The following is a 24,133-nucleotide window of genomic DNA, read 5'->3' on the forward strand; positions in this document are numbered from 1 at the left end:
CCTGGATACCCACCCTCACCACCAGTATCCTCACTCCTTCCTGCCACCTGCCTTCTTGGCCTCTCTCCTGCACACAGACTTTGTCACCTGCAGGTCCCCTCTCCCAGCCAGCTTGCCCACTGGCTTGCCCTATCCCCAGTACCTATCCACTCACCTCATCCTCAGATGTACCTGTCCATGTACTGACACATGCACAGATCTGTGGCATGCACAGACTAGCCATTCTGCATATGCCAGTGTGCTTGTATGGAGGACACTCTAAGTGTTTAGGAACTCAGATGAATTGGGGAACATGCACAAGGGAGCAGCTGGGGCAGGCAGGTGGCAGAGGGGATGGGGAGGAGCCAGTAGGGGAGTGGGCACTGCAGTGACCACAAGATGCCAGAAAATACTTTTTAAATTTTTTGGCCATGCCACACAACAGGTGGGATCTTAGAGTTCCCTGATCAGGGATCGAACGTACTCCCCCTGCGTTGAAAGCACATAGTCTTAACCACTGGACCACCAGGGAAGTCCCTCATGTCCTTAAAGACAAGATTTTGTTACCTTCCTAGAAACAGCTAATGACAACAAAATTATGAATCAAGGCTATATATAAACCATCCTAGGAGAGTATCTGCCCTGTGATGGGGTCCAGTCATATACAGGGTTACAGGGCACTTCATAAACAGATTCCAAGTCACAAGGAGGATGAGGTGATTGTTGCCTACTAAAAATTACACGTTTCCATCAAAATATATTTTTATTCTTTCTAGCCTCAATCTTAAAAAACAAAAAGAAACCAAACCATCAGAGGCTCGAAGTCCTTTTATCCTGCTCTTTCCTAAGTGAGGCCACCTAGTGGACAGAAGGAGAACTGCAGACAGATGGAGCAATCTAGAGAAACAAGGGACAGGTGACGCAACTGGGAGTATTATTTACACCAACTCAGGACCATAAGGAGAACATCGGGTTCCACCACATATACAATAGTTTGGATGAAGTTAGGGCCAGTACCCATGAATCAGTTTGTGATTCAGGCTATGGTCCAAAGAAATAACTTAGTGCAATCACACTATTGGAAAAGTACTAGGGGCTTCTTATCAGCAAAGGTTATTATTATTTGCTTCAGGATATTTCACCTAACCAGGTGCCTGGCACGGACACCCTGGCCAAGGCCCCAGTTAAGCCTCATCTGAAGGCCTTAATTTTCTCTAGGCTGCCAGTGCAGTTATGCCACCGAAGAGCCAACATTTTTTAGTATGATGTGAAGCTCCCAATGGATAGTGTGTGTGTACTAAGTTGCTTCAGTCGTGTCCCACTCTTTGCAACCCCGTGGACTGTATGTAGCCTGCCATGCTCCTCTGTCCATGGGATTTTCCGGGAAAGAATACTGGAGTGAGTTTCCATTTCCTTCTCCAGGGGATCTTCCCAACCCACAGATCAAACCTGCGTCTCTTATGTCTCCTACATTGGCAAGTGGGTTCTTTACCACTAGTACCACCTGGGAAGCCCTCCATTGGACCCCACCAGCAGTAATACATGGACAAAGATCATTCTATTTGCAAAGGACTGACAAACAGATCTACCCAAGCAAACCTACTGCACTAGCCCCGGATGGTGATTTTCTTCACCCCAGTTTGGCTGGGAGACAATCCCAATCTCAGGATATCAGGTTATCCTCAGGTCACAAACTCTCTGAACAAGGTGTTCACACTAAGCTGCGTGTAGTAGATGGAACAAAGTGCAGACTGTATTTATAGATCATCAGGAACATTATCTGAGCAAAAAAACAACAACAAAAAACCAAACCTTCTTAAATCTGGAGCTTAATTGATATTGGAATTCCCTGATATCTTAATCTGCCTTCTGTGTCACATAGCTTTCCTGGTCCAGAAAGGGTCTGAGCTGACCTTTCATTTGCTTGTAAATCTTTCTTAAACTCACTATTGCTACCCACCTCAAGATTCCAAGGGAGATGATGAAAAGAAAAAAGAGAGATAAATAAGCTAGGTCAGGAGGGAAAAAAACACCACCAGGAAAACAGGGCATAGGAGAGGAGAAAAACCGGCTCCTTCAATGGGAACTCCCTTATATGGGGAGAGAGGCATAAAATTCCAGGTAGTTTGGGGAGGAGAAAGCAAAGAGATGAAGTTTGCTAGCGAGGCTGTGTTTGAACTGTACATTGTTGTTGTTGCTCAGTCACTAAGTCGTGTACTGTAACTGTACATTAATTATACTTCAATTAGAAATAAGCTCAGTTTGAGACCCGCTGACAATAACAGCTACCAATACACTGAGCTTCGGCTATGGGCCAGATGCTGTGTTGGCTGAGTTACAAACCTGGCAGTGTAGGCGCTGTTACTGTCATTTTTACAGATGAAGAAACAGAGGGTCTGAGAGGCTACCTTGCCCAAGGTGGTGGTGCAGTGAATAAATTATAGAGCTGGGACTCCAGCCCAGGTCTTACTGACCTAGAGACCAAGTTTGTTCTTACTACACTTACTAGTGGGGCCGGGAGTTAAGTTTATTGAATGAGTGAATCAAGGCAGTTGGTGGATGTGTTGGAGGTGCCAGGAAAGTAGTGAGGGAGGAAGAAAAGGTGGGGGCAGGCCCACCTAGAAGTGTCTAGGACACTAGCAGGATGTGGGACCAGAAGAATATCCAAAGTGTCTGCTGCTAAGTTGCTTCAGTCGTGTCCGACTCTGTGCGACCCCATAGACGGCAGCCCACCAGGCTCCCCTGTCCCTGGGATTCTCCAGGCAAGAACACTGGAGTGGGTTGCCATTTCCTTCTCCAGTGCATGAAAGTGAAAAGTGAAGTCGCTCAGTCATGTCCGACTCTTCGCTACCCCATGGACTGCAGCCCACCAGGCTCCTCCATCCATGGGATTTTCCAGGCAAGAGTACTGGAGTGGGGTGCCATTGCCTTCTCCGTCCAAAGTGTCTAAATGAGGTTTATAAGAGGGCTTTGCTCACCTGCATTATTTCAAAAGGCAGCTATGCAGTCCTCAATGAAAGCCCTCTCTGTCTAGAAAACTGAAACTATGACTCCCACCAGGTGGCTCCCAGGATGGACTACACAGCGCCCCACATGATATAGGGAGTCTCAGAATAATAATCCAGTCAAACCTAAAGTCCCCAGGGCCCCACTAACTGACGCCTTTAATTAACTCTTTCCCCTCATTCCTGCTGTGCTCAGCTTTTAGAAGAATGAAACTAAGAGCAAGAAAACAAGCTCGTATCAGGGATGTAGTTTTAAAAAACAACTTGGAAAGAATGTCCCAAGTTCAGCCCACACTCAGCGGATCTCTCTCCCCTGCTCACCTCTAGTTCACCAACCGGTAGTGAGAAGCACTTTCTGTGAGGCCTCATGGCTCTCAGTTTACAAATTGTGGCTGGATCCCTGGACCCCAGGGTTTGCTAAACTAAGGCCACCAACCTAAATAAAAACTGTCCCTGTAGGAAGATTTTCAAACAGCAAGCATAAGGGAGATGTGGCGGGTAGTAGGGAGAGAGGGAGAAATTGGAGGAACCCAGAAGGCTTTCTGCTGAACCCTGAGCACACTGGAAAATTCCTCTGTCCAGAATAGCTGCACCAGACCTTGCAGTGAGTGGAAGTGTGCACTGTAGAGGGTATCTGTGATCTGATTTGATCTTTCTGAGTAAAGTGCTGATCCATGAAGCTGTCAGGATCCTTGTGCCCCGTGGACGTGGGCCCCAGGCAGGAAACAGTGGCCTAAGGATTCAACAGCACAGCCACCCCAACGTGTGTGTTTCCCGACTCCCTTTCTCCCGTGCTGTGAGTTACATGACAGGCTGGACTGAAAGGCCCCCCAGTCCCAGCACACAGCTGATGAGCCGGCTCCTTTGCCGGCTCTGATCCTAGCCCTACAGCTGTGGGTTTCTGTGGTTAAACAGACACAGATGACCCTCCCCCTTCCAGGGTGACCTTCTAGATGGAGGGCAGCAGGAAAGCGAGTCAGCTCCTCAACTCCCACCATCTCAGGTGGCCCTGGAAGCCACCTGAGGCTGGATGCTGAGACACTTGTTCCCTCGGAACTGGAAGAAGTGTCTCAACATTATCACCAGTCTCTTCTACTTCAAAAGCCAGACTCTCTAGGGCTGGAGCCCCTTCCTATTTCGGGTTCCCACAGCCCAGGAAGACGGAGAGTGGCCAGTCTGGGCCACAGAACTTGTGGGCAGGATCTGAGCATGCTGCCGAGGTGTGGGGACCAGATTGGGGTGGGTGCGGTAGGTTGGGGGTGGCAAGGAGGGGGAACATCTCACTTCCCTTTTTGTCACTTGAAGCATTGTGTACCACGCAGCCCAGAGGAAACTATTTATAGGCAAGTCTTCCTTATTTTCTACAGGATATGTTCCACCCCCAAGATTCAGCCCTGTTGCCAGCAAAACACAGGGTCTTGTGTCAGGAGACACGGGAAGGTATGGGACTGGCCACCAAGGAAACGCTGAGTTAGGAGCCGGACAAGGAAATCATAAAGGCTATTGAGCACCGGAGTGCCAGCACAGTTGACGAGGTGGCTGCAAACAATCCTCCCCACTTACTCCCCTACGCACCCCCTCCGCCTGAAGCTCTGTCTACCTCTAAGTACTTACTTGTCCCTTTTTCTGAAGAGGCTGGGGGAGAAAGGAGGCTGAAATGCCATCATTTAGTTTGTCCTGGCTTCACTCTTCTCTTCTCTCTTGCCCTCAGGTTCCACGCCAGGGGTGGGAGAATACAGACAGGAAGGACGCTGCCACTTACATGGTTACTTTGGCCTCATGGAAAATCCCCAAAGTCCAGAAGGAGGGAAGCAAGAAGGAAAGACAGTGACAGACAAAGTGCCTTGTCCTCAGTGGGTCACGTGAACTGTCCCGCATGGCTGGGACCCAGAATGTCGACTCTGGGGGGCAGGAAAATGGGGAGGAATCTGTGGGCGAAGATGCAGAAGGCAGCGGTGGGCTGTAGGGAGCCCAAGGGGAACTGGGGCAGAGAGGGACACTGTCTTGGAAAAGTGGCTCTAGCAACCAATTTGGGCCAAACCTTGGCACCGAATGGTGGCAGAAGCAATGAATTGTGCCTTTCAGCTCCCTCCGGACAGGGTCCCATGTGAGCTTCACAAACAATCTCCCAGTGACACTATGGATGACAGGCAGAAGCTAAGCCCCATCTGGACAAGGCATTCCACCCTTCTGACCCTCATTCAAAGAAGCCAGAAAGGGCTCTTGTCAAATCACCTTGGTTGCCCCACCTCTGGCGTCTTACTTTGGGGGGGGGGCGCGGTTTGTGTTGGCATCTCAGCAAGACTGGAAGTATTGGCAACGATATCCAGGAATGCAGTTTAGTTCAGTGGATCTTAAATTTCATGAACCTTGTGTCAATATTTATGCTTGTCTCCCTTCTCCTTATGCCTTGCAGCTGGGAAAATTTACCTCCATAATTTTTCTAAGTTCTCTTCCCATTTTCCACTGTCCCCATTACCCATCTACAAGTATGAAACAGACATTCCTGAAAAAAAAAGAGAATGTCAAATTCACCTCAGTAAATGGAATACCCTTCTCCTCTCTCCTCCCCACACTAGTTGCCATTATCATTCAATTCAGTTCAGTTCAACTCAAATCAAAATAGATTAACACCTATTCAAAGTACAAGGCACATTTTATGGAAATTAAAAAAAAAATAAACTGGTAGTACAGGTCAACAGCTGTGCTTCCTTCTACAATATCCTAGGCCTGTGGTGAACTCTGAAGTCTCCCTACTGGTTAGATCTCAGTGAAATGTTCACTTCAGGAAAAAGCCTAGGGCTTCAGGGTGCTCAGGATGGCAGTCTGGGGTTTGGGAGGGCCATACCACCATCATCACTCCATTCCCGAGAATTGGGCACACTTGTTTTCCCCCCACCCTGTCATTTGGTCCTTGTCCATCTAGACAGGGATAACAGGGGCTTCCCTGGTGGCTCAGATGGTAAAGAACCTACCTGACAATGCAGGAGACATATGAGACTCCAGTTTGATCCCTGGGTCAGGAAGATCCCCTGGAAAAGGAAATGGCCACCCACTCTACTATTCTTGCCTGGAAAATCCCATGGACAGAAGAACCTGGTGGGCTACAGTCTATGCGGTTGCTACGAGTCAAACACGACTGAAGCCACTTAGCATGCAACAGAGCAGTCGTAAAACCTGGAATTTCCGTGGGACCTAAGGCTCCTGTGACATGGTGGTTGACAGTGCCAGGGTCCCTCACTCTGATTCCCTTCCTTTGTAAACCAAGGGAACAAAGCACAGGTCCTTAAGGGTCTCACAATTGCCAGTGTCTTCCTTCTGATAAGGGGGGATCTATGTTTAGCATGGGCAGGGTGGTCACCTCTGTCTGCCAACCTCCTGGTCTCCCTTCTTTGCCCAGCTCCTAGTGGTCTCATCCTTGTTCATATGGCCCTCCCAACTAGTGAGCATCTTCAGGTGGGCAAATAACCCCCTTCATCGTAGCCCACCTTCTGGGAATCCCTGTGCTCAACAGCCTTCCCAGAGGCTGGGAGAGGAAGCAGCAAGAACACGGCCACTCTCCGTGTTTGTTCGTCTGCACCAGCCCTCCACCAGCTTCTCTGGGCCAGGGCGACCGACACTGGCAGGGCCTCTTCCCAGCCCTTCTGCTCTATGGAGTGGCCACAAGAGCCGAAATTCCAAGGCAAGCCATTTTTTTCTGGCAGTTGCTGGGGTTACTCTGAGTGGTATGTGAAGGACTTGTGATGATTGGCAATGCTTGGAAGATGAGAACCAGGAGGATCTTGTTGGGGACGCTGAGCCAGCAGCCGAGGGGCCTGTGAAGAGGCCAGGGGCTCTGAGGTGGAGCACCTGGCTCTATTGCGGGCCCCCGCGATAGAATGGGTGACCTCTGAAGTGGTCCAGGTTCCCTGGGGAACAAAACGCTGGTAATAATGCCGGCCTCTTCAGGCGCAGGGAGGCTCCCAGGCCAGGATGGGTAAGTATTATGAGCCTCCCCGGGCTCCCACATTGTACTCCTGAGGCCCTTGCTTAACTCACAGTGGAGCTATTCACAGTAGGCTCACTTGAGGTGGCTCCTTGATCCTCTGTTGTGGGACTCTGTGGGCCTCTGGCTCTCCAGCCACCTGCCCCCCTCCCTCGGGCTTCCTGGATGGCAAGAAGGCAGCCCAGTTGAGGTGGGGCAATGGCAGGAAGGGGCAGGCTACACACTACTCTCAGAACAGAAAGAAAGGAGAGAAACAAGGCAAGCTCCTCCCTGGACAGCCCCCCTGCCCCCACCCTCCCCAGCCATGGGAACTGAGCCAGGGAGCTCAAAGGAGTGCTGGGAGACGTTAAGGAAGGCCCCCTGCCCAGGGTTTGAGAACTGCTGGCAAGGAATATACACCTTATCAGGAAGAAAGAGCAGCACAGAAGCACACGCACACACACACTTATGCAAACACCCTTTTGGCCTTTGACGAAGTCTAATTCACAGAGAGGGGCTTCCCTGGTAGCTCAGCTGGTAAAGAATCTGCCTGCAAGGGAGGAGTCCTGGGTTGGGAAGATCTGCTGGAGAGGGGATAGGCTACCCACTCCAGTATTCTTGGGCTTCCCTGGTGGCTCAGACGGTGAAGAATCCAACTGCAATGTGGGAGACCTGGGTTCGATCCCTGGGTTGGGAAGATCCCCTGCAGGAGGGCGTGGCAACACACTCCAGTATTCTTGCCTGGAGAATCCCCATGGACAGAGGAGCCTGGCAGGCTACAGTCCACAGGGTCACAAACCATCAGACACGACTGAGCAACTAAGCACAATTCACAGAGATAGGCAAGCCCAGGGTATCATTCAATCTCTGTCTCTCTCTCTCAGCTGATGCCAGCTTCCCCGTGACCCCAGAGGGGTAGTAAAGCAATAGGACATGGCAAGGTGGCAGGGCAGGATACTCTAGACCCAGCCAGAGTGTCTCAAGCCACAGCCTCTACTCTGACATCCAAGGATGACTGAGTACTGTGCAAGGGTCATGGTTGACAGGGTCTTGGGAGTGGAAGTCAGGTGGGTATAGGGGGAACCAGCTTGATACTACACACTGTCCACTGGCTGCAAGGAAGTGCTGGTGCTGCCAGGCCCACAGTTTTCAAAGAGGTCAATTACACATTCAAAGAGATAAAAACTAGCACCATTTGTGCACCATCAATCATATGAATGCCTAAGAGATGATTCCTGCAGGCTCCTCATGAGATCAGTTCTAAGGAGACCCAGTCCTGGCATAGGCATCATATGTGACTGATGGTCTGAGAAGCATGATTTGAATGGCACTGAGGAAAATTTCCCCCTCAGTCCAAGCTGTTTGCCTGACCAGACTACTGCAGTGCCTACCAACACCACCCTCCAAGTCACACCTTAGAGTTCTAATGGAATTCTTGACACTTTGAGGAATTACGAATTTTTTTTCCCCATGCAAAAGCCCTGGGAGAGTGCCACATTCTGCCACTATCAATTACAAATATTTAAATTGGGATAAACTCAATTTTTGTATTACTTTCAACAGAGTATTCAGTGGCCGATCAGCATAAGATGAGTAAACACAGCAGGTACACCTTGCCGGTGGGCTGTGGGGAGCAAGAAACGGGTCCAGATGAGGAGAATACGAATGTCTGTGGATTGGGGAAGGTCCTTTCAGGAGATGTGGATGCAGCGCTTGTGGCTCCAGTCCACGGAACTGCTTTTGGGAATCATTGGCCTACAGGTGAAAGCCAAAACAGGGTCTACCTGAAGAGTCACCATAACACCAGGCACCACGACCCACTTTGTATCACACACCATGATGAGGTTGAGCACTGTTGTTCAGTCGCTCAGTCATGTCCATCTCTGTGACCCCATGAACTGCAGCAGGCCAGGCTTCCTTGTCCTTCACTATCTCCCGGAGTTTGCTCAAACTTATGTCCATTGACTTGGGGATGCCATCCAACCATTCCAAGCCTAACTTCTGTTCAGTCATCTCCTTCTCTCTCCTGTTTGGCTACCTCTTTCCCTCTCGCTCCTAAAAGCTTAATCAGAAAATGAATGAGAGCCACTATTAGAAAGATAACCCCAATCTGCTCTGATTTATAAGTCAACATTTGGCAAATTTGGCCTCTCCATTATGAGGAACAGATTGCTTCTGAGACACTTCCCAGCTGTTGGTGGGTACTCTTGGCCTAGGAGGTCAGAGGTATGGGGGTGGGCATCAGGGCGACAAGGGAGAAGAAGAACCTGGAGAGAGGGTGAGAATGGGGAGAGGCTGCTTTTTTTCCAACAGCACAGTCTGGTCAATTAACCAGCCCTACCTCCCTTCAACAAAAGCCAGCTCTACTCCAGCCCTGTGGCTGTCACTGCCTGGTCAAACATGGATCCATTCTGAGGTTGGCTGGAGGGCTGTGACTCACTGCCCCCTCAGGAGCTTGCTGGGCTGACTATAAAGACTGGCCAGGATCTCTGCCAATGTACCCATCCCCACCCTGAGCCAAGCCTTGCTCTCCCCTGCCCCTACCACCTCATCCCATCCCATGGCTTGCTAGTGCCTGCCTGGCCAGGAAGGCGCCCTTGAGGCTCACTGACTCCCCCTCTCCCCAGGGAGAGCAGAAGGGGAATTCACTGCTCTCTGTGGTATGCATCCGGCCTGTGTTTTGGTATCTTATTTTATTTTTATGTTTAATTTACACTGCCTGCTAGGTTTGGGGCTTAAGTAAACAAAGGCTGTGTTTCCCCCAAGGCTTGGACTTCCTGGTTCTCTGTCAGCAACCAAGTGACCCTTTTAACCTCTCACTCCTTGAGACAGGCAGTGTTGGGGGCGGGATTGGAAGAACAACATACTTTGCGTCAAAAGCCTGGAAATTCTTAGTGCCAGCCTGAAATACCATCCCCTCGCCCTTCTCCACGTGAATGTTAAGTCCCGAAGCTGCCTTACCAAGTACGGACTGCTTTTAAAGGGCACTGTAAGAGTGTAAGGGTAAAGCACAAGAAAAGGAAAATTCAAAGTATTCACATTGATTTTTTTCTTTTGACAGATATCTTTGTGCATGCTAACTCGCTTCAGTGATAAGCAGCTTCAGTCATGTCTGACTCTGCGTGACTCCATGGACTGTAGCCCACCAGGCTCCCCGTCCATGGCATTCTCTAGGCAAGATGGGTTGCCATGCCCTCCTCCAGGGGACCTTCCTGACCCAGGGATGGAATCCCCAAGGGTTGAATCCGCATCTTTACCACTACCGCTACCTGGAAAGCCCGATGTCTTTGTGCCATCAAGCAAAGTCAGAAAAGCTCAAGTCTTGGTGGGCGGAGCCTTGGCAGTGAGCAGCCTTAAAGGCCTATAGACGGAGCAGAGCACGCTGGGCCTGCCCGGGAAAGGCTTCCTGACAAATCTCATACATCTTAAAAAATAAGAGGAACACTGGCCCCTATGTCCTGGGATAGAGCTCTAACAGCAAAGTAACGAATCCTGGTTAACAGTTCTGACATTCTGTTATTTGCTAAAACTAATAATACCATGGCGTTTGTTGACAGAGTCACAGAAGAACTCAAGCAAACATGGAAACTGAGTAATGGCCAAGTGTAGACAATTACTAACTCAGCAGTTGAGAAGACGGAGTTTCTCAGACACTCCTTGGACCTCTTGGGGCAGCGGGGCCTGAGCACAGTTGGGAGACAATCCAGACGCATCTGTCATCTTGCTGGGTGATTTCTCGGAGTTGAGTCTTCAGACAGAGTAATAACAAGAAGAAGTGAGAGGGACTCTACCAGTGTGCATGGCAGGGGAGGGGCTCCCTGAGAAACACGGCTCTAGCACCTATTTATTTTTTTTATGAGGCATTTATAAGAATGGCCTTTTTTTTTTAATATAAATGTATTTATTTTAATTGGAGGCTAATTACTTTACAATATTGTATTGGTTTTGCCATACATCAACATGAATCTGCCACGGGTGCACACATGTTCCCCATCCTGAACCCCCCTCCCACCTCCCTCCCCACACCATCCCTCTGGGTCATCCCAGTGCACCAGCCCTGAGCATCCTGTATCCTGCATTGAACCTGGACTGGCGATTCGTTTCTTATATGATATTATACATGTTTCAATGCCATTCTCCTAAATCATCCCCCCCCTCCCTCTCCCACAGAGTCCAAAAGACTGTTCTATACATCTGTGTCTCTTTTGCTGTCTTCCATACAGGGTTATTGTGACCATCTTTCTAAATTCCATATATATGCATTAGTATACTGTATTGGTGTTTTTCTTTCTGGCTTACTTCACTCTGTATAATAGGCTCCAGTTTCATCCACCTCATTAGAACTGATTCAAATGTATTCTTTTTAATGGCTGAGTAATACTCCATTGTGTATATGTACCACTGCTTTCTTATCCATTCATCTGCTGATGGACATCTAGGTTGCTTCCATGTCCTGGCTATTATAAACAGTGCTGCGATGAACATTGGGGTACACATGTCTCTTTCCATTCTGGTTTCCTCGGTGTGTATGCCCAACAGTGGGATTGCTAGGTCGTATGGGAGTTCTAGTTCCAGTTTTTTAAGGAATCTCCACACTGTTCTCCATAGTGGCTGTACTAGTTTGCATTCCCACCAACAGTATAAGAATGTTCCCTTTTCTCCACACCCTCTCCAGCATTTATTGCTTGTAGACTTTTGGATTGCAGCCATTCTGACTAGCGTGAGATGGTACCTCATTGTGGTTTTGATTTGCATTTCTCTGATAATGAGTGATGTTGAGCATCTTTTCATGTGTTTGTTAGCCATCTGTATGTCTTCTTTGGAGAAATGTCTGTTTAGTTCTTTGGCCCATTTTTTGATTGGGTCATTTATTTTTCTGGAATTGAGCTGCAGGAGTTGCTTGTATATTTTTGAGATTGATTCTTTGTCAGTTGCTTCGTTTGCTATTATTTTATCCCATTTTGAAGGCTGTCTTTTCACCTTGCTTATAGTTTCCTTTGTTGTGCAGAAGCTTTTAATTTTAATTAGGTCCCATTTATTTTTGCTTTTATTTCCACTATTCTGGGAGGTGGGTCATAGAGGATCCTGCTGTGATTTATGTCAGAGAGTGTTTTGCCTATGTTCTCCTCTAGGAGTTCTGTGGTTTCTGGTCTTACATTTAGATCTTTAATCCATTTTGAGTTTATTTTTGTGTATGGTGTTAGAAAGTGTTCTAGTTTCATTCTTTTACAAGTGGTTGACCAGTTTTCCCAGTACCATTTGTCAAAGAGATTGTCTTTTCTCCACTGTATATTCTTGCCTCCTTTGTCAAACATAAGGTGTCCCATAGGTACGTGGATTTATCTCTGGGGTTTCGATTTTGTTCCATTGATCTATATTTCTGTCTTTGTCTAGCACCCATTTTAAATGAACTTGGTCAAGTAGGAAGAAAACAAATCAGAAGGCCAGAGTTTTTTTTCCACCTTAACCCTAGACCCCCTGGACACTTAGAAGGCTTCTAAATATGAAGGGCCATGTGAATGGGGGGTAAGGGCCCTGTCCCCAAACACTGCTGGTAAAATGGCTCACCATATGAGCAGCCTTATCACTGCTCTTTCAAAGTCTAGCATTTCTAATTTCCTGTCCAGTTCCAGTTTGTTGCTTCCATGGTTTCACAAGTTGTGGCTACTGCCTATGGGGAGGGGGATAGTGTGAGTGACTGATGTTCAAAAGGGTATCAGCAAGTAAAATGTAGTCTCTTGAAGGTCTTAGCAATTCTTTCCTGCATGGACGACTTATAACCTGCATACAGTTTTGGCATTGAGACTCTCTCTCCAGGCAAGAACACTAGAGTGGGTTGCCATTTCCTTCTCCAAGTGATCTTCCCGATCCAGGGATCAGACCTGCATCTCCTGCACTGCAGGCATATTCTTTACTACTGAGCCACCAAGAAAGCCCCAAATGGCACCAGCAATCAGTAATCACTTTTAGTCTTTCAAGCAGGACTAAAGGCACAGCCAGATAAGAACATGTCCACCAGAAGTGGGCAGTGCATACGTTCTCAAGTGAGCAGTGACTGGCTTTCTAGACTAGAATAAAAGCTCTTTGAGGGCAGGGGCTTATCTTATTCATCACTGTATCCCTTAGAGTTTGGCCCAGTGCCTGGCACACAGCCTCAATGCCATACACCTGTGCTTAATAAGTAAACAGAAGGTTTAGATAAGTATTTGAACTTGGTTCATGGCCCCCACAGGGAAGAACTATAGGCAAATTCATGAATTTGCTTCCTGTTAGTATTTTAATTTGGTGACAATCATTGTCAGAGAGCAACTCTACAGCTAAAAACACGAAAGACCTGTGAAAATCAAACATACTTGGGAAACCCAACCCAAACACAATCTAAGTGGCCACTAATGACCTGGAATCAAGGCCTGACCTCTTCAATAAAAAGGATAATTCATCCATGTGTGCGTGCCTGGCTCTGTGCAAATGCTGGGACTTTGGTCACTTTCCATCTTTAGCTGGAGGAGCTTGGTCAGTTGGGAACAGGGCACCCACAGGGAGCACTAGAGGGTGATGAAGCCTGGGAGGAGGACAGCCAAGTCTCAGCTGGCAGTAACATCAAAGAGGGATTTCAGGCTAGCAGGCCTGATTCTGAGTGAGTGACAGCCATATAACTGGAATGATGGTGCAGTGGGCTGGGGGTGCAGGTAAAAAACCAATCCTGATTAAAAATACTCTGATGTCTGCCAACATAGAGGAAATTCTCACCACTAATGTCACCCTTGGCTTTGAAGTCTTGAGGATCCCTGTTGAAATGAAAAGTCTTTCTCAGAAGGGAAACGTTTGTTTTTCTCAGGGAAGAACATGATGACCTGCTCAGTGTGGTCTGAATATACTTCCTTTATTTGGAGTACTAAGTTGACTATTGAAAATGAGTTGGGGGGCTTCTGGGATTAGTGACCCAGGCTGACTAAGTATAGACTGGGCCTGAGGTGAGGCCTTACAATGGGTCCTGCCTAACTGGTGGCCTTGAGCTTTCAGGGAACAGGCAAATATGCCCAAACATTCCTGAATTCACTGTAAATAAACCAAACTACCTGAGTGGGCACATCTGAATAGCAGACTTTATGACAAAGGAGTTTGTTTTCTCCTGCTCTTCTTGGTAAACACAAGCAAAGTGTTCTGCAGAGGCCATGAGGAGCAATCATATATATGTCTAAGCCCTACTGGGAATATTTCTTTTCAGCGCTCCTTGTGCAGGTAACCTGGTTTGCATGCTCATCAAAGAATCCTCCCTGGAAATCTCCTCCTCAGGTCCTACCAACTCACTGATAAATTGACACAGGTGAGAAACTGACCCCCAGGAAAGCTCTGTGACTGATAAGGGGTACATGGGTTCTCCTTCCCTGGGGTAATTTCTTTTTTACCAAGAGCCTCCTGTTAACCCCAGGGAATGAGTCCAGTGCAGGGAATGCCAGGCAGGAGGTCAGGTTGCTGGGGGAGCTTTCTTTGGCCATTTTCTGCCACTCTCTGTTGGCAGCTGTCTTCTCTGCCTGTGTAGCAGGCGGCCCTGGCGGCAGACACAATACTCACACCAGAGCTGGCCAGGGCAGCCCTTGCCCCTCAGCACCCCTCCTTCTTGCCCTTGTAAAACTGGCAAAACCTCAGCCCCAGAATCCCACTCTAGCTTGACCAGGCGATGGCCAACTGCCTGATACCAGGCAGAGTTGGGCTGATGGAGGGAGGCAGGGGAGTTGGGCTGGGCAGCAACCCCCCCCCAACCCCTGTGGCTCTGTTGTGAGGTGCTGACAGCTGGGAGAGGACCTGAAACCAGTTAGCTTGGGGCTCCCAGCCAGCAGTGTATTTTCATCTTGTTTTGACTGGGACTGTCCTCCTCTATGTAAACACGTCCATATCAAGAGGAAGAAAATGTAGAACAGCTTAAAATAGGTGGGTGGAACGCATCCCACCCATGAATCACCAGCTCAGGGAATGCCCTGCAGGTGGGCCTTGCTTTAAGCAAACCTGACATATGAAAACCTCAATTCAGCAAGAGGGCAGGGATGCACAGCTGTTAGGTCTTGACCTATCTCTGGGAGATCTCACAGCCACATCTGGTCCAAATAATAACATCAGTAGTTCCCATGTACTGATTGCTTAGCAGGCGCTGTGCTAAGATTATATCCATTAGCCTTTTGAACCTTGTCAATAGCTATGGATAGTTGACAGTAGTAGGAATTAGGTATCAGATTATCTCAGACCCATTTTGTGGATGAGGAAACTGAGGCTCAGACAGGTTTCAGTGACTCTGCTATGTGCTAAGTTGCTTCAGTTGTGTGCGACTCTTTGAGACCCTATGGACTGTAGCCTGCTAGACTCCTCTGTCCATGGGATTCTGCAGGTAAGAATCCTGGAGTGGGTTGCCATGCCCTCCTCCAGGGGATCTTCCCAAGGATCGAACCTGCATCTTCTGCATTGGCAGGTGGGTTCTTTACACTAGTGCCATCTGGGAAGCCCCAGGATAGTTGGTAGTAGGAATAGGGTACTGTATTATCTTAGGCCCATTTTGTGGATGAGGAAATCGAGGCTCAGACAGGTTTAAGTGACTAGCCTAGGGTTACCCAGCCAGCAGCTGCAGAGGCGAGACATGACCCTTTGGTGTGTGATTCTAAACTCCAGGCTGTCTCTGGCTGGGGATTTCACCTTGTTTTGAGATTTCTAAGCAGGGCTGCATTCTAGGCATGAATGCCCATTTACACTGAACCCCCTTCATCACAGTTTGCAAGGGAACTATTAATAGGCCTTTATCAGGGTTAGGGTGGGGAAGCCCCCAGATTGGGGCTGGTTCTTTCCACTGACTAAAAGACTCTCATGGGGAGGGGGGCCCTACCAGCATGCCAGGATGGGATGGATCTGCATTTCAACTCAGGCCTGGCAGACTGGTTAAGGCAGCAGTCCCCAACCTTTTTGGCACCAAGGATCGATTTCATGGGAGACCATTTTTCCATGGACTGGGGGTTGGGGGATGGTTTCGGGATGATGCAAGCACATTACATTTATTGTGCCCTTCATTTCTAATCTGATGCTGCCAGTGATCTGAAAGGAGGACCAGTCCACAGCACAGAGGTTGGAGAACCCCAGGGTTAAGGGCAACTGCTTGACCGGACACAGGGAAGGCCCCTTCTAATTGCAAATCAGTACAAACTACTCCCACAGCAGGCTGGGGCAGGGACAAAAGACTCAATATAATCCAAGTAGAAGGAAAGACCAATTGTAAACACATATTTTTGAAACAAAATGCCACTGGTCAGTGTTGATGTTGGTGCAGGGCTGGCCTCCAGGCTAAACTGTGAAGGAGGAGCCTGTGTTTAGAACCTTCCAGCTTCCTTTTCAGGTACCTTCCTCCTGCCTGTCCCTGCAAGTGACCTGTGCCCTCCTGCTGCCTAGGGTTCCATGGGGCCCCTCACTGACGTTTGGAGGCGCCCTGCCCCACCTAGCAATGCCCCCTTTAAGGGCACAGTTGTTCTCCCTTCCTGTAACGATATGCACCCAGCCTCTCCTGAATGACAAATTGGGGAAATGTGTTTGTGTAAATGGCAGGTAATGGCTTAACAGGTTTTCCCCAGATCATGGGGCTCTAACCCTTAGATTTCAGTTAGTCGTACAATTTTACACGTGGATGGGGACCTGGGGGTGGGGAGGGAACAAGCTAGAGGGGTCACAACAGTGGGAGAGGGGAAATTGCTCATCGGTGATCTTCAAGTCCTGACAAGTAGGCCATGTGCAACTCTGACTATAGGTTAAGTCTGGGTCTGCATAGAGGGATAAGCACTCTGCCCTTACACTCACTGTATTCTTTCCAGAGTATTGTGGACAGGGCACTGGGGTAACAGTCAGGAGACCAGAGTCTGGTGTGGTTTTGCCCCTGGCTTCCAGAACAACACTGGAAATGTTTCATAACCACTCTGGGCCCCAGTTTCCCCTAAATGCAAAATGAGAGGCTTGAGACTACAAATGTACAGTACTTTAGGTGCTTATTTGATGAATGATACCCCCATTTAGGAGGCTTCCCCAGTGGCACTAGTGGTAAGGAACCTGCCTACCAATACAGGGGACATAAGAGATGAGGGTTCAACCCCTGGCTTGAGAAGACCCCCTAGAGGAGGGCATGGCAACCCATTCCAGTATTCTTGCCTGGAGAATCCCATGGACAGAGGACCCTGGCAGAGTACAGTCTGTGGGGTCGCACAGAGTCAGACACGACTGAAGTGACTTAGTACACACACATGCACCTTCATTTAGACCTGAGAGCTCCATGAAGCTACATACCAAGGGCCTATAACAGTGTCTGGCACATAGTAAGTGCTCAACAAATGGTATAATTGAAGGAAGGGAGGAAGGAAGGAATGGCAAAAGTACTTCTAAGGTTGCTGCCAGTTCCAGCTTTGATGTCCTCAAATGCAGCTCTTTATAGTTGTGCCTTTGAGTGGAGAGGCCCAGGCCAAGGGCTGAGTGAGGCCTCCAGGCGCTTGCCCTCAGGACCAGAGGGTACAGGGGCAGTCTGCACTGTGGAAGGGCAGCCTCTGGGACCAAAGGCAGCTGGGAAGAGCTTCCAGGAGGCCCAGGAGGCTTTTAGGATGTTGGATGGGGGCGGTAGTGAGGAATGTAGGAAGGGCAGGGTCGGTCAGGAAGAATCAGGAGAGTAACTTTTACACAGTTTTCTGTAAAACGGGAAGCCGAGATAACAGAGACTTGATGGGTGTCTGGGCTGAGGTAGGAAAAGTGCCGAGTTGCAATGGTGACTCAAGGTCAGGAGCTGGAATGGGGCCCGGAGCTCTCAAGCCTCTGCTCACCCCCTTGGGACGGGCCCCTGGCTCCAGGCCAGCTCCCTGAATAGCTCTCCCACCCCCACTCACCCCTCCACCATTCTAGCTTCTCAGGCCAACCTGCTTCCCTAACCAACCGACCAGTGGCTGCCCTCTCCCTCTCCCCCAAGGTGACGTGAAGTCCACCCCCAACCTCCCTCTGGAGGCAGATTTGCTGCTCCTTCTCACATCGCCTGCATTCACACTCTGACGCAACTCCTCCCCTTCTTTCGCAAAACAGGTGCATTCGCCAGGCTGCCTCTCCTCCTCTCCCTTCCCCTCCTAACATCCCCCTGCTCTCCCCCTCAACCCCACTCCATGGCCAGGGCCCTCTCCTAGGAATATTCATGTGTCCCCACTCTCCACCAGCACCCTTTCACGTTTTAACAGGACCCACAGTTTCAATCCACAAGAATGAGTCTTTAAGAGTGAAATTTCAGGTATTAGTGAGTGGAGAGAGAGAGAGAGAGAAAGAGAGAGAGAGAGAGATTGATTGATGGGGCAGGGGTCTCTTCCGGAATTCCTGGTATGACATGCCATCCTCTGGATGCTTCTTAGACTAATTCTGTCTTTTGCTGCCCTTGGAGTTGGGAGACCAGAGTTCTGGTCCCATCTCTGCCACTAAAACTGTTTGTGTGACCTTGGGCAAGTCACTTAATCTCACTGAGTCTCAGTTTCTTCATCTGTCAAATGGAAGTAATTACCCCTGCCCTATCCTTGCCACCCTCAACAGAGGTGTTATGAAAATTAAAGGAGATGTGTGTGTGTGTGTGTGTGTGTGTGTGTTGGGGTGGTGGGGGAGCTAACTCCAAAGCCTGGGACAAGTATCGGGGTTATGTCTCCCCGCTGCTATGTTTGAAGGACTCATGCAGGTTACATGGTAAAGCCCTTTTTTACAGAAATGCCAGTGTGCCTTTGGCCTGCCCCTTTCCCCTGCTTCTCCTCCAGGGCTTGGGTCTTTGCCAAATCTGGTCTCCTGTGCACCTCCGCCCAGCTTCGAGAACATCTCCTGCCCCGCCCCCATACCCCTCACCACCCATCCAGTTGCCCTCAGGCCTTCCTTCACCATCCAAGGGCCTCTTGCTCCATTCTCCCCTTCTCTCGCAGCCCAGTGCTCAGGGCCATCCCTTTGCCGAATGACCCTGCTCTCCTGGCGTGACCTCAGCCCATCCCCATCAAAGCTTTGAAGGGTAAGGACTCTGGGGTGGGGGTAATGACTGAACTTGACGATTCGATATAGAGGCTGAGCACAACACGGAACACCCAGCATGCGTTCCAGAAACGCATCATTGTTTGGTTGCCTGTGCTGGGGGAGACTTGGGGGTGGAGGCAGCTTCAGGGCCCCTGACAGCTCACCAGACAGAAGGTTGCTCCACTTCTAGATCTACGGGGCCCTGCCTGCGTGCTCTTCCCACCCATCTTCCCCTTCACCTCTCAACCCAGAGAATGGGCTGGGCTCTTTCATCTCCAGGACCTGCATGCTAGAATGTGATTTCAGGCCTCCCTGGCCTACTGCCACTGTGTTTCTCCGGTGACCCCACCTTTCCCTCAGGGACAAGAGGCTGAGAGCAGTTTGGAGCACCCTCTGAATTTCCCAGCATAAGCAATCACCTCCCTCTCAAGGCCACACCTAGGAGTCTTCTCACCTGAGGAAAATCTGGGTTTTCCTCTGCAGATGTGGGGGCTCTTGGGCTTTTCCCCTTGACTGGAATGTTTCTTGGACTGGCAAATACTGGAGAGGGTTCCTCCAAAACTGCGGGGGCAAACCCTTCCCTTCTATCCCTCAGGGCTATTGTAACCCTCCTCTCCCCAAAGGAGGAAATTAGAAGCAAAAGGTGACCTTGCTAGGCCTTGGCAGGGAATCGGTGACAGGGTGGCAACACACAGCCTCATTTTGTTGGCCTCTGCCACCTGTCTCCCTCCCTCCGCCCACTGCCGGGGCCCCACGTTGGCAGGCAAGTCAGGAGGAGGTGGGACTCTCTGGACAGGCCACCCAGGAAAGCTGGTCTCATATTGGAGGTGACAAAGTTGGTTTCAGAGCCCAGTGGCTGAAGTGGTAGCAGGATTCTGAGGCAAGTCAGAGGAGAAGGAAGTTGATAGTGCAGAGTGTGGGTCCTTGGTGGGAGTGGGAGACTGGTAAGAAAGACCACTACCCTCACATTTGTTAAACCAGTCACTGTAAGAGTAATGATAATAACCACAGCTACTAGTTATTGCAAGTGTATTATGTGCGAGGCACAGCGCCAAGCACTTCTTGTGCATTTTTTCACTTACTCCTCACAATAACTTTATGTAAAAAAAATTATTTTTTTTTCAGATGACAAATAAGGAAATAGAAACTCAGGGAGGTTGTGACCAGCCCAAAGTCACTCAGCTGGAGCTGCTTATCTGAGGACCTAATTGACTCTGAAACACCCCTTCTTCACCCCTACCCAGCCCTCACCGCCCTTGCCCCCAGCGTGAGCTCTGAAGCCAAAGGGCATACCAGGCACTCTTCAGCAGGTTTTTGCCTCCAAAGGTGCTGAGAGCCTCAGTCACCTGGAATTGATTTTTCTTCGCTCCATTCCCTTCTCCCCCACACCACTAAGAAGCTAACAATTCCAATCTGGCATTTGTTTAAGAGCATCCAGGAGGCTCAGTGGTAAAGAACCCACCTGCCAATGCAGGAGACATAAGAGATATAAGAGATGCAGGTTCGGTCCCTGGGTCAGGAAGATCTCCTGGAGGAGGGCATGGCAACCCACTCCAGTATTCTGGCCTGGAAAACCCCATAGACAGAGGAACCTGGCGGGCTACAGTCCATGGGTTGCAAAGAGTCAGGCACTACCGAAACAACTTAGCACACAATCCAGTGAATGGGACAGGGGTCATGCATGAGTACTGGGCTTTGAAGGGATCGGTGATGTATAAAATCAAACTCCCTAACCAATCCTTCCCCTCTGTGCACACCACCCCACTCCTGCCTGGAAACCATAAAGTTGTTTTGAATATAACTTCATTTGAATCATTCTTTTTTAGAAGATATAGTTAGGGAGTTGGGGATGGACGTGTGCACACTGCTATATTTAAGATGGATAACCAATAAGGTCCTACTCTATAGCAAGGAACTCTGCTTGATGTTATGTGGCCGCCTAGATGGGAGGGGAGTTTAGGGGAGAATGGATACATGTGTACGTATGGCTGAGTTCCTCTGCTGTCCACCTGAAACTATCACAGCATTGTTTAATCAGCTATACTCCAATATAAAATAAAAAGTTAAAAAGATTTTAATAGCTTCATGAAAAAAAATCCGAGTGTCCCTTACTGATGGGCCCCTGAATCCTCTGCTCTCCATGGAAGAAGCCCTGCTCATTTGAAAGTGTTTCCACTCCCCCCACTCCACTCAGAGCTTACCCTTTGGAGTGTCTGCTGTCACCCTCACCACCCTTAATCTTTGGTCCACTACTCACTCAAGACCTCGATGCCAGGCAGTGGCTCCTTAACTGGCATGCCCTCCAACCAAGACCTCTCTCACCAAACATGCATCAATGTCCCTTCCTATCACTCCTCTGAGATGACCTTTCCTTGCCTCATCCTCCCCCTTCTCCTTGTCCTCTTTTCCCCTTAACTCACTATTGCTCTTTTCTCTTGGCAAACAAGTCTGATCCACAATGGCTGGCTTCCTCCTTAAACATGCAATTCTCCCCTTTGGCCTACTTGGCATAATCTGGCCTCTCTTCGTTGTGTTTTGTTTTCCCACATATTCAGAGAGATGGAAGGAACCTGGAGGATCAGCTAGTTAGTTCCAACCCCTCCTTTCGTGGGCGAGGAAACTGAAATTTGAATAGAGTAAATGACTTGCCCAGGGTCACATGGCCGGGCAGGGGTAAAGCCAATACCCCGTCCAGGTCTGCCTGATTCTGGGGCTTCTGCTCCTTTACTCTGCTCCTTTTACCCTTTAGATAAGGCCTTAACCCACCAGCTGCCAATCCCCTCTCCTTCTTCAGATATACCTATGGCTCATGTCACACCACTATGCACTGATTCTATTCCCTACGTGTTTCCTACATGTATATCTAGGTTTCACAATGAGAAAGTAGTCTGGGCAGTAGGAGCTAACCCCTTCCTCCCACTTGAATGATGCACAAAAAGGGGAATTGAGCTGCCTAAGGTCATGCAGCTCTCTAGTGGCACAACTTGGGGCCTTATCCGTGACACCCCAATGCAGTGCACCTCTCTTTTTATCCCATGTCCCCCTTCAGTACTGCTCTGGGATGGTTCGTTCTTGCTTCTTTTCTTGATATTCTTATCCTCCTTCCCAACTTCTGCATTTTTCACAAACCTGCTGGATTTTAGAGGTGGAAGGGACCTCAGGGATCATTAGTTTCACCTATCACTGCACAGATGAGAAAAATGAGACTAGGAGAGGGGAAGTCATTTGCTTGAAATCAGACAGTTAATTAGTGGCCCAGCTGGGACCCAAGTCCAAGTCACCAACTCCTAGTTCAGTGTTCTTTCAACCACCCTCTTCCTGTCTGTGCTTTTTGTCAAGAATTCTTCATGTCTGGAAACCTGTCCCCCTCCCATGATGCTCAGGTCCTGCAAGATCTGGCAGGGCTTTGGCCCAGGGTGACACAGTGTCACCGGGGAAAGGTAGAAGGAGCAGAGGCCTGGAACTGCCTGTATCCTCCCATGTCTCACCATGGGAGGCCCCGGCCTGGCCTTGCCGAGAGTGGTGACTATCAAGTATGTGTTGAGATAAAGCCATAGCCTCTCGGATTCTCAGTTCATGGCCTAGACGCTGGCGTCAAAGCCCGAGCCGGCTGCAAAACGAGGTCAGTTCACTGGCCTCCCAATGGAAAAATCTTATAAAATCAATAGCACTTATAACGTCAACAGACTCAGAGACCTTTCCTCTGTTTGTTTTTTCCTTCTGGGCTGCTCTTTCTCATCCACCCTGCTATGAAGGCATAGACAATACAGGAATCTGGCAAGCAAAGCTGCAAAGGCCAGACCACTGCCTCCAGAGCCCCTGAACTGAATGGGGAGTGGTAGGAGCATGTCGAGGTGTGAATGATTTGTGTAGACCCTGACCAAGGCCCTCCTGGCTTCCTTGGGCAATGCTAATTGGATCTGAGGCCCTCCCTGGTAGCTGGCCCCTGAGAATAATCAGAAGCTGTCCTGAGCTCCAACAGCAATTCTGGAAGCTCAACTGGCCCCAGCTTTGCCGTACTGGGCCTTCACTAAGGAAGAGAGTAACTAGAAAGCCAATTAGACAATGCCATGGGGCCTTCCTGCAATGGGAAGTGTCTGAGGCCCTCAGACTGGAGTGGATGTTGGCCCTTTTCCCAGACATCCTTCCCTCAGCCCCAGTGGGTGTATCCTACCTTCCCTCCATGCACACAGAGGGTGGCTGCCCTCATGCTGTTATCTGCATGGTCACAAACAAGCTTCTTCCTCCTGTCTTGAAACTGGTCCTGAAACCAGACCACAGAGCGTGAGCCTGATATTTCTACCATTAAATGGTGTCCTTTCTATGAAAGTATTATGAACTTATTCCAGTCTGAATTCATTGAACAAATACTTACTGAGTACCTACTCTGTGTCAGACACTAGTAGCTACTATCAACTGTGTTTTGTGCAATTGAAGACTGCTGTACCTCATGAGCTCCTAATGAGCATGTAGGGTCAGATGAAATAGCAGGTTTGTTGCTACAAGGCAGAGGAAGCTTGGGGATAAACTACAAAGGTAGGTCCTGAGAGTAAGTATCTACCACAGTGTGGGTCTTTGGACATCGGGGATATTCAGGTATGGACGCTTAGGGTGGTAAGCTGGGAGATGCCACTTCCACACAGACTCCTAGGACCAGGGACAAATCTCACACTCGTCCTGGGGAGCCACAAATGGCAGAGGTGTAGACAATCGCAGGAACTTCCACAGCTAAGAGACAAGCCGTGCTCTCTGTCCTCAGTCCTTACCTACTGACCTCCCAAACAAGGCAAAGGACAGGACATTTTGTAAGAAGCTGAGATGGTTAGATAGCATCACCAATTCAATGGACATGAATCTGAGCAAACTCTGGGAAACAGTGGAGGACAGAAAAGTCTGGTGTGTTATAGACGGTGGGGTTTCAAAGAGTCAGAGATGACTTCGTGACTGAACAACAGTACTCTCTTTTCTGATATATTCCCTGGGCACTTGAGTTTGTTTCCTTTGCTGCTCGAGAAGTGTTCAAGGCATTGAAAGGTTAACTTCAGGGGAAAGCATTCCTAGTTAAACACCCACCTTCCAAATGCATGAACTCAATTGTGCAGCTCATCTTCTCCGAGGCATGGTTTTGGCCCTGTGCCTGGTGCCC

At 49.2% G+C, this 24,133-nt stretch overlaps 1 protein-coding gene across 3 annotated transcripts in view; it reads right to left on the reverse strand.

The window, feature by feature from the left end:
* Positions 1-24,133, reverse strand: part of TSC22D3 (TSC22 domain family member 3) — a 66,372-nt gene that overhangs the window by 4,280 nt on the left and 37,959 nt on the right. The window contains exon 1 of one of the 3 annotated variants that reach the window (XM_061409384.1): positions 4,599-5,033. The exons of the other annotated variants lie outside the window; for them this stretch is intronic. Coding sequence (XP_061265368.1) covers positions 4,599-4,651 — 53 coding nt within the window. The 5' untranslated portion in view covers positions 4,652-5,033. Of the gene's footprint in view, positions 1-4,598; positions 5,034-24,133 lie in introns of those variants that run through there. 3 annotated transcript variants of the gene reach the window in all.

The sequence above is a fragment of the Bos javanicus genome, chromosome X (assembly GCF_032452875.1).
Source record: "Bos javanicus breed banteng chromosome X, ARS-OSU_banteng_1.0, whole genome shotgun sequence".
NCBI classification, from domain to species: Eukaryota; Metazoa; Chordata; class Mammalia; order Artiodactyla; family Bovidae; genus Bos; species Bos javanicus.